The sequence below is a fragment of the Zea mays genome, chromosome 3 (assembly GCF_902167145.1).
Source record: "Zea mays cultivar B73 chromosome 3, Zm-B73-REFERENCE-NAM-5.0, whole genome shotgun sequence".
NCBI classification, from domain to species: domain Eukaryota; kingdom Viridiplantae; phylum Streptophyta; class Magnoliopsida; order Poales; family Poaceae; genus Zea; species Zea mays.
In genome coordinates this window covers 58,507,445-58,515,978 of record NC_050098.1, presented here as the reverse complement: position 1 = coordinate 58,515,978, position 8,534 = coordinate 58,507,445, and the positions used below count along the sequence as shown (strand labels likewise).

The 8,534-nt window shown below is 43.6% G+C and overlaps 1 protein-coding gene across 1 annotated transcript; it reads right to left on the bottom strand.

Annotated features, from left to right (window-relative positions):
- Positions 1–1,922: 1,922 nt before the first annotated feature.
- LOC103650125 (uncharacterized) lies at positions 1,923–4,402 on the bottom strand. Its single transcript, XM_008675777.3, has one exon. The coding sequence runs from the start codon at positions 3,810–3,812 to the stop codon at positions 2,199–2,201; it is 1,614 nt and encodes a 537-aa protein (XP_008673999.1). The 5' UTR covers positions 3,813–4,402; the 3' UTR covers positions 1,923–2,198.
- Between the last annotated feature and the right edge of the window lie 4,132 nt (positions 4,403–8,534).

The following is an 8,534-nucleotide window of genomic DNA, read 5'->3' as shown; positions in this document are numbered from 1 at the left end:
ATGACCTAATCCTCTTTAGTAGTGGACCTAATAAGAGGAGAGGCGATAATTATTATCAAGTAAAGATGGATAATAACAAGTATTGGTTAGATGAACAAGTTCGATGTTGTCGATATGGGTTTGGATTGTCCAATGATAGTGGACTTGGAGGATGCATATCACATGGATATGAAAATTAGCGCATAAGGTAAGTTTTGGTCTTATGAATGATAATGTGAAACAAGGAAGCAATGTCTAACTGCATGCAAAATCACGAGCATGAAAGAAGAGAACCACCTCTTCTTTACTTATGTTGGACACCTTGTCAATTGTCGTGTGCAATAAGGACCTGTAAACATACTTGTCCTAGCTAGGACAAGGGAGTTCAGAGTGGTAACTTCTTGTAGATGGCGAAATTGAGGATGTAGGACGTATAAGTTTTTGCAAGAAAATTTGGTAATTATCTCCAACAAGGTGCCTCAAAATAATGCCATAAAAAATTAAAATATTACATCATTTAAAGTGTTTAGGGCTCTAAAAACAAATCAAACTCCAATACTTAAGCCCTAAATCATGTATTTTAGAAAGTAAATTACATTATTATGAAGAAAATGTTGAGAATGATGTACAAAAACAATGATAGGGCACTAATCTAGGGTGTAGTACATTTGCATCGCTTCATGGTGTGTCCTATATTTTTTATAGAAATATGTAAAATAGAACATTGTTGGAGCTATTTTTTATGAGTTGAGGTCTATATTTCAAGATAGAGCACTAATTTAAGACACTGTTGGAGATGCTTACACCCTAGATTAGTGCCTATCCTTATTTTCTATATCATTCTCAATATTTTTCTTTTCTAATAATGTAATTTACTTTCTAAAATACATGATTTAGTGCTTGGCTGTTGGAGCTCAATTTATTTTTAGTGCATTAAACACTTTAAATGATGTAGTGTTTTAATTTTTTAGGGACATTAATTTGATGCATCTTGTTGGAGATGCTTGATTCCCACGTCTTTAGATAGGTGAAATAATGTGGATCCCATCGTGCATCCTAGGTGTTATCCTATGAGTAGGGACGCAAATAGTACAGATATTATCTATTTGTATTCAAATTCGATCTATCTAAGAGGGTTCAGATTCAATCTATATTTAAGTCCGGGTATTCAGTTACTGATCTGTATCTGATTTATATACATATCTGTACACTCAAAGTTGGATATTTAAGATGTTGATATTCATTCAAATCTTATCCGATACAACTCGATAATATCTGTATCCGGCTCGAATCTGAAGAGAAAATATGAAAACAAATATGGTACAAGTAATATTCGTCTGTACCCGATCTGATTACATCACTGCGTCAAAGAATTCTAGTCCAAATGTAAAAAAAGAATCAACGTATAAAAACAAGTAATTATGTTTTCACCAGTTTAATAATATGATGTCCCTTTTTTATATGATGTGTCATGTTAGGTAATTTAAACATGAGTATGATGTGCAATGAGTTTCTGGATTCAAGTTTACATAAATCTAATAAATTTATCAAAAAAATCGAGACTATTATAGGCTCATCATTTAATAAATATATTTGAAGTTGGATGTAATGAACAAATACATCTATTTCTCGAAAACATGGTTAGAATGCTAAATAAATCCTCTCAAATAAAAACTAATCACGTCTAAGTTTCCTTTCCCATCAACCTTGCCGAGCTGCCATTGGAGGATCTTCTGCTGGAAAAGGCGAAAAGCGTCAATTGCTCGCCGGCGGCCCGGCGCTACGCTGGGAACTTCTATCCTCTATAGCAGCCTTGCAGGTACGCGACTTCCGATGCCAAGGAAAGACATTCCTTTTATCACCAAGGAAAGACATTTGGTACGGAGCAGCCTGTCGGCCTGCGCCATGCCGTCTCAGTTTCTGTGCGTGCGGTTGTACCAAAATCGAGAACAGAAACATCGATTAGGGTTCAACAACATGCATTATAGTCTGACCTGACAGCTACACAGCGCATAGTATACTATGACTATGAACATGCTACACTGAAACCCTGACATTGACTACTACAATGAAAGAAAAAACCCTGAGACTTGAGCACTAGTGACCTTTTGTCCTAGAGAACTGCTGCTGTTAATGATAGAACTAAAGTTTAATTTGCTTTAAAAAAAGAACAGCTACTGGCCGCTCCCAGTAATGGAATGGCAGGGCGCGCACGGCAGCTAGTTTGGGTGGCCGGCGGTGGACGGGCTGGGGCTGGACCCAATCGGCTGCTGCTGGTGTGCTGCGAGCGGCGACGCGCCGGTGTGGTGGTCGACGGAGGAAGAGTTCGCCTCGGCCATGTCGAGGTCGACGTCCTTGTGGCGGAGCATGAGCAGCAGGCGTCGGCTCTCGATGCGGAGGCGGTCGTTCTGCAGGCGGGAGCGTTCCATGTCGCGCTCCTTGCTGGCGCGGAACCGCTCCCACTTCAGCCGCTGGCGCTCCAGGTAGTACGCGTGGGACTCCAGGACGATCTGCTGCTCCTCCACCTCCACCGCGCGGCGGCGCACCCAGCTCCTGGCCTGCTGCGGGTCCATCGCCGCGGCGGTCGCAGCCGCGAGCTCGCTCTTCAGCTGCCGCAGTATCGCCGACGGGTCGGGTGCCGCCGCCGTCCTCGAGCGTCTCCCACCGCCGCCGTCCGCCTCGTCCTCGAGGTCCTCGGACGCGGCGCCATCCATGCCACGCCCGCGCTTGCCGCGCCCGCCGCTGTGCTGACGACTTCTGGGGCGGCGGCTGCGGTACACGGGGCCGTCCTCCTCCTCCTCGTCCTCGTCCTCGTCCCCGTTGTCGCTCATGGCATCGTCGCTGTCGTCTGCGACGTCAGTGGAGGAGTCCTTCATCCCCTGCGGGGACGGTGCCGCATGCTGCTGCGCGTGGGCGTAGCGAGCGGCAGACGAGGCCGCGGCGGCCACGGGCGCCGGCGGCGGGTGGTGGAGGCAGGCGGTGTCGCCCGCCGCGCCGCCGCCGCCGTGCGGCGGCAGGTTCGAGCCCGCGGCGGCGATGCTATTGTGGTAGGCGCACATCTCGCGGAAGAAGAGGTGCTTGGAGCTGAGCAGCTTGCGCGCCTCGTTCTTGGCCTTGGGCGTGAGCTCGTCGATGGCGTCCAGCAGCGCGTGGTTCTCGACCACGCGGCAGGCGCGGCCGCGGCCCAGCAGGTCGACCACGCGCTTGTAGCGCTTGTTCAGGTCGTTGAACTTGTCCTCGCACTGCTGCGGCGACACCACGAAGCCCTTGTCCATCATGGCGTGTGACACCGACTTCCACTTGCCCTTCTTCTGCTGCTGCGCCGCCGCCGCGTGGCCGGGGCCCGCCTTGGCCGCTCCCCCGGCGCCGCCAGCCGTCGCCACGCCCTCGCCGTCGTCCCCGACGCTGTACACCACCCTGATGAGCAGGCGCACCATGGCGTCCGTCCACTTCATCCTCGTCCACGGGCACCCCGCCGACGCCAGCTGCTGCTGCTGCTGCTGCTGCACCACCACTCCGCCCTTCCCGCCGCCGCCGTTGCCCACCATTTCGTCGTCGTGACCCACCGCTGCCGCGCTCACCACGACCCTGGACGACGACGTGTTGGTGGAGTAGGGCATGAACGACGACGGCGGCGGCTGTTGCTGCCTCACCGCCACCGGCGACGGCTGCTGCAGCTGGAACCCACCGTTGTGGCTGTCCTGCTGGTGCTGGAACGCGGCGGCCTGGTGCATCCGCTGCTGGGCGAGGTGCATGTCCAGCCCCAGCATTGCCCCGGACCCCACCACGCCGCCCCGCGGCGCCATTCCTCCTCCTCCGTCGCCCCTCTCCATCGGCAAACCGCCAATCTCTACTACCAGGTTCTAGAAACCACTTGGCACTCCCGCTCCTGCTGCACGATGCGCCGTGGGAAAACGGCAGCGAGGTGGGTGTTTTTATGGGGTGGACCGATGGAGGCTGTGTGGGGCGATCGCCGTCGGTTTCGCCCGTGCAGCTGCAACCGCCTCCGGGCGCGGCAGCGGCAGCGGCAGCGGCACGGGTACTCGGTTTTGCCCCCGTGCCGTGCGTCACCGTTTCCAGCGGTGGGAGCCCACAGTCCCGCAAAACCGCCTGGGATCCCCTGCGCGGCGGTGCTCCCCGCTTGGCGGTGTCAGGTGTGCACACAAGATCCGATACTGCCTGTGGAGGACTGGACTGCGAAACAGCCATCCTGAGTGGGCTGCCCCTGGTTTTGGTTTTACCGGAGTTCAGTTTCTTTTGAGAACGCGATTACAGAAAAGACACCACTGTTGGCTGGACCTCTGTGGTCGTGGTCGCTATTTTTTCATGCAGTGGTCAACCTGCAAGTGACAGTTACGTTGACCTTCTAAACCCTTTGTAGTAAGGTTTTGCAACTGTTGCTTCACGGCGCGTTTTACATGCGGTCTCACGTAATTTCAAGACAATATGCATAATACTTGGTTTTTTAAAACTTGTTTCGTGCTAATTCATAATTTCTTAATTTATTATTGAGATAAAATTAGATATCGTTAACTGTATAACAATAATAACTTATACGATAGTACTATAGTTGTTTTATAATCTTAAATTTTAGTCAACAAGATGGATTTTTATTAGAACAATGATCTTTTTCTCTTTTCTCTTTCTTTTTTTCTCCACATCAGGAAAAAAAACCCATGTAACATTAAACTTTCCTTCACAATTAAGTTGTAGTCGCTGTTCGCTATGCGACCTGTCCCAACTTCTTTTGATAGCATGATGAATATGAAATCTTCCCTCCGGACTCCTACATTTGGACCGACCAAAAAACTCAGTGTATTTCTTTTAGCTAATTTGAAAACCCTATTCTCTCAAAAAGGTTTACAATTTCCCAAGCGAAATTAGTTCGCTTTTTTTGGGAAAATAGAAATCTCTTGAGAAAATGTAGTTACCAAACTAGCCCTTAGGGGATGTGTTTGGGATTGCGAGTAGAGTTTTTTTCTCAGTTTGCAGAGAATATTGTGATATTTGAGATACCGTGGTATTTTTTGCCGTACAGTGTTTCGTAGCCTCTTCAAAAACTGTGTAGTCAAAATTGTACTTTTGGTCATACTTCAACATTTTCATGGTTTTGGAAACTTCGGTCCATACCAAAGTTTTCTCTAGCGCGTGCACTCTGTTTTGAATTTGAATGGAAGAACTCTCTTCAAAAAAACTGTCTCCAAACAATCCTTTGTATTTTAAACTATGGTATTCTAAAACTGTTTTAAAAATACCATGAGTATATCATGACATTCCAAAACCTTGGTATTTCAAAATTGTGGTTTTGATTTACTCTCAAATAGGGCCTTAGTTTTCCCAATTCTTTGTTAGCAGTGTTGGTGAACTCATCGTTTTTGTATCTAGATGAGACAGACATAAAGTTTCATATTACCTCGCTAAATAAGCTTACACTTTAAGAATGCTTATTCAAGGAGAGTATACTCACCTTACATATGTTTTTTGTAATATATTATGGAGTTATAGTAGATGTTTTGAACCATTATTCATTTTTGCTGCTATTTTTGTAAGAACCAATACTGCCATACTTGCTTTAATGGCTTGGATCATTAATTTTAGCTCTAGCTAGACCGTTCGTTTAGGGCATGTTTGGATCCCAGAAGCTAAAGTAAAAGTGACTCTAGTCACTTAGGAGCTAAAGATCCAAACAAGAAGAGTTACAAGTGACTAAATTGCACATATATATCTTCACGTTTGGATCTTTAGCTCATAAGTGAATAAACTTTAGCCACTTTTACTTTAGCTCATGGGATCCAAACATGCCATTGATATGTCATTCACGATGGCTATGGTTAATTATGGCACGGTTCGGTTAATGAAAAAACATGAGATGAAGGGTAGTGGTATATATCTACATCCTTATCAGGGAAATAACTAGATGAGACAGACATAAAGTTTCATATTACCTCGCTAAATAAGCTTAACACTTTAAGAATGTATATTTTTAGCGAAATGGCATGCTTATTCAAGGAGAGTATACTCACCTTACATATGTTTTTTTTTGTAATATATTATGGAGTTATAGTAGATGTTCTGAACCATTCTTCATTTTTGCTGCTATTTTTGTAAGAACCAATACTGCCATACTTGCTTTAATGGCTTGGATCATTAATTTTAGCTCTAGCTAGACCGTTCGTTTAGGGCATGTTTGGATCCCAGAAGCTAAAGTAAAAGTGACTCTAGTCACTTAAGAGCTAAAGATCGAAACAAGAATAGTTACAAGTGACTAAATTGCACATATATATCTTCACGTTTGGATCTTTAGCTCATAAGTGAATAAACTTTAGCCACTTTTGCTTTAGCTCATGGGATCCAAACATGCCATTGATATGTCATTCACAATGGCTATGGTTAATTATGGCACGGTTCGGTTAATGAAAAAACATGAGATAAAGGGTAGTGGTATATATCTACATCCTTATCAGGGAAATAACCCATACCCACGACTACACAACAGGCCTTTGGAACCGTTATATTATTCCTGATATCCTTATATTAGTTACGATTTAATTAGAACGGTACTAGAAGGAGATTTATAAGTGTTGGTTCATAATACATGTAGTCCTAATGACACCTTTAGTGCCGGTTGGTAATATCAATCGGTACTAAAAATTCAAAGCCTTTAGTACTTGTTGGTGATAAAAATCAGAATTAAAGGGTACCATTTAGTATTGGTTTTGGCCATCAACTAGAACTAAAGGCTCTCTCAGAGTTAAAATAAAAGGAAAGCATCTCCTTTCTAGTCACAAATAGCTCTATAATGGAGTACCTAGTAAGAAAGGTTATGGGTCCTTGGTTCCAATCCAAACATTGCACACGCATGTACTTTGTGCAAAATTTGTGTGACTTGTGATCATGTCATACCGTAGCCTATTTTACGTTTTGGACTCTTTAGTACTAGTTGAAATCACCGACTAGTACTAAAGTGTCCTTTATTAGTATTAGGTTATGCAACTAGGTATTTAGTCCTATTTGCATGGTATCCATTGAGAATCAGATACTAAAGCTACCCGAGGCTCTCCAACTCTGTATGTTTTCTGCTATAGCCACATGACAGTCCTTTTATGTTTCTTCGTCTAATGGTTGCATTTTTGTTTCTATATTTTTAGGGAAATGTACCTAATATACTACTAGTGGCTAATCAAACTATAAATTGTTGCCTCTTGCATTGTTCTATACTTTCATACTGACGTTACATGCTTTTCGCTGATCATGATACACTTTTTTGAGGTAACATTCTTATAGCTACTCCTGCTTAGGGAATTTAGCCATCCATAATTAGCGATTATATAATGGTCCTATATTGAGGGAACATGCTCCTAGACACTCTAATGGTTGTTCCTATGCCTGAAACCCAAGAACCTCTTCGGTATTTAGAATTGACTCCATGTAATTAAATATTTCTCTTCGTTCTTCATCATTCTTTCTCCCTAGTTGTTGCCACTTGTTCTTGTAGGATGAACTCCAAAGGCATCAAGTCCTACAAATGAAGCTCAAGGCAAGCCTTATTATCAGTAGTGGTCGAGGCCAAGAGCGAGGTGAAATGGTCGATTAAGAAGGACTGCTAATGACAAGGTTGCAGTGGTGAATGCTGACAAAAGCATCATGGATGGAACTAGCTAGGTCAGCAAGGCCTTGTCGCCCTTTCCTAGACTTAAAAATTTTTGAACCCCCTTTTGATCTTAGGTTATATTAATTTGTTTGTGTAAGCATAAAATGACTTATATGATATGCTTATCTAAAAAGACCTTCTATATCTACTAGATCAAGATAGCATGTAAGGTCACTACATGTTTCTATGTTTCAAGAAATATACCAACCTCTTCACACACACACACACTAACAACATGTTTATATTTGGGAGTGACCTCATCCAGAATCACCTGATCTAGGATGACTTAATTACTTATAGGTTTGGGTGATTCTTTGTTGATGCTGCGTGATCCAATGCTTACAATCACTCTAGGTTTTAAGAGCATTCATATGTAAAGGTAAAATATACTAACACTATCATTTGATGGTTTTTGAGAGTGATCGTTGGTTTAATTTGTCAATCATGTCAGCCATAGATAATTGTTACATGGTTCGGTTAACGCAAGAAAACCATAAGATGAAAGCATAGCATGTACATATTTACTCCTCATCATGGAAAGAATCCATACCCATTCAAGGCTCTCCAACTCAATGTGCTTTCTACTACAACCTTGTGGTTATCCTTCTACATTTCTCTATCTTATGGGTTGCATTTTTTCTATATATAGGGTCAAAAGGTGATGTAGTAGCGACAAACGAATCTATAAATTATTGACTCATGTATTGTTTTATACTTCCATACCAATGTGACATGTTTTTTCTCATCATGATATACTTTGTTGAGGTAACATTCTTCTAGGTACTCTTACTTAGACTATCCTAACATCTACAATTAATGGATTATTTTACACAAGTCATGTATTGAGGGAATCTACTCCTATACATTGCCAGATCATTCCTATACCAAAAAAGAACTTACTACC

What these genes read in the sequence shown, in the direction of transcription:
- LOC103650125 (XM_008675777.3), bottom strand. Translation starts at nt 3,812, where the DNA reads ATGGAGAGGGGCGACGGAGGAGGAGGAATGGCGCCGCGGGGCGGCGTG.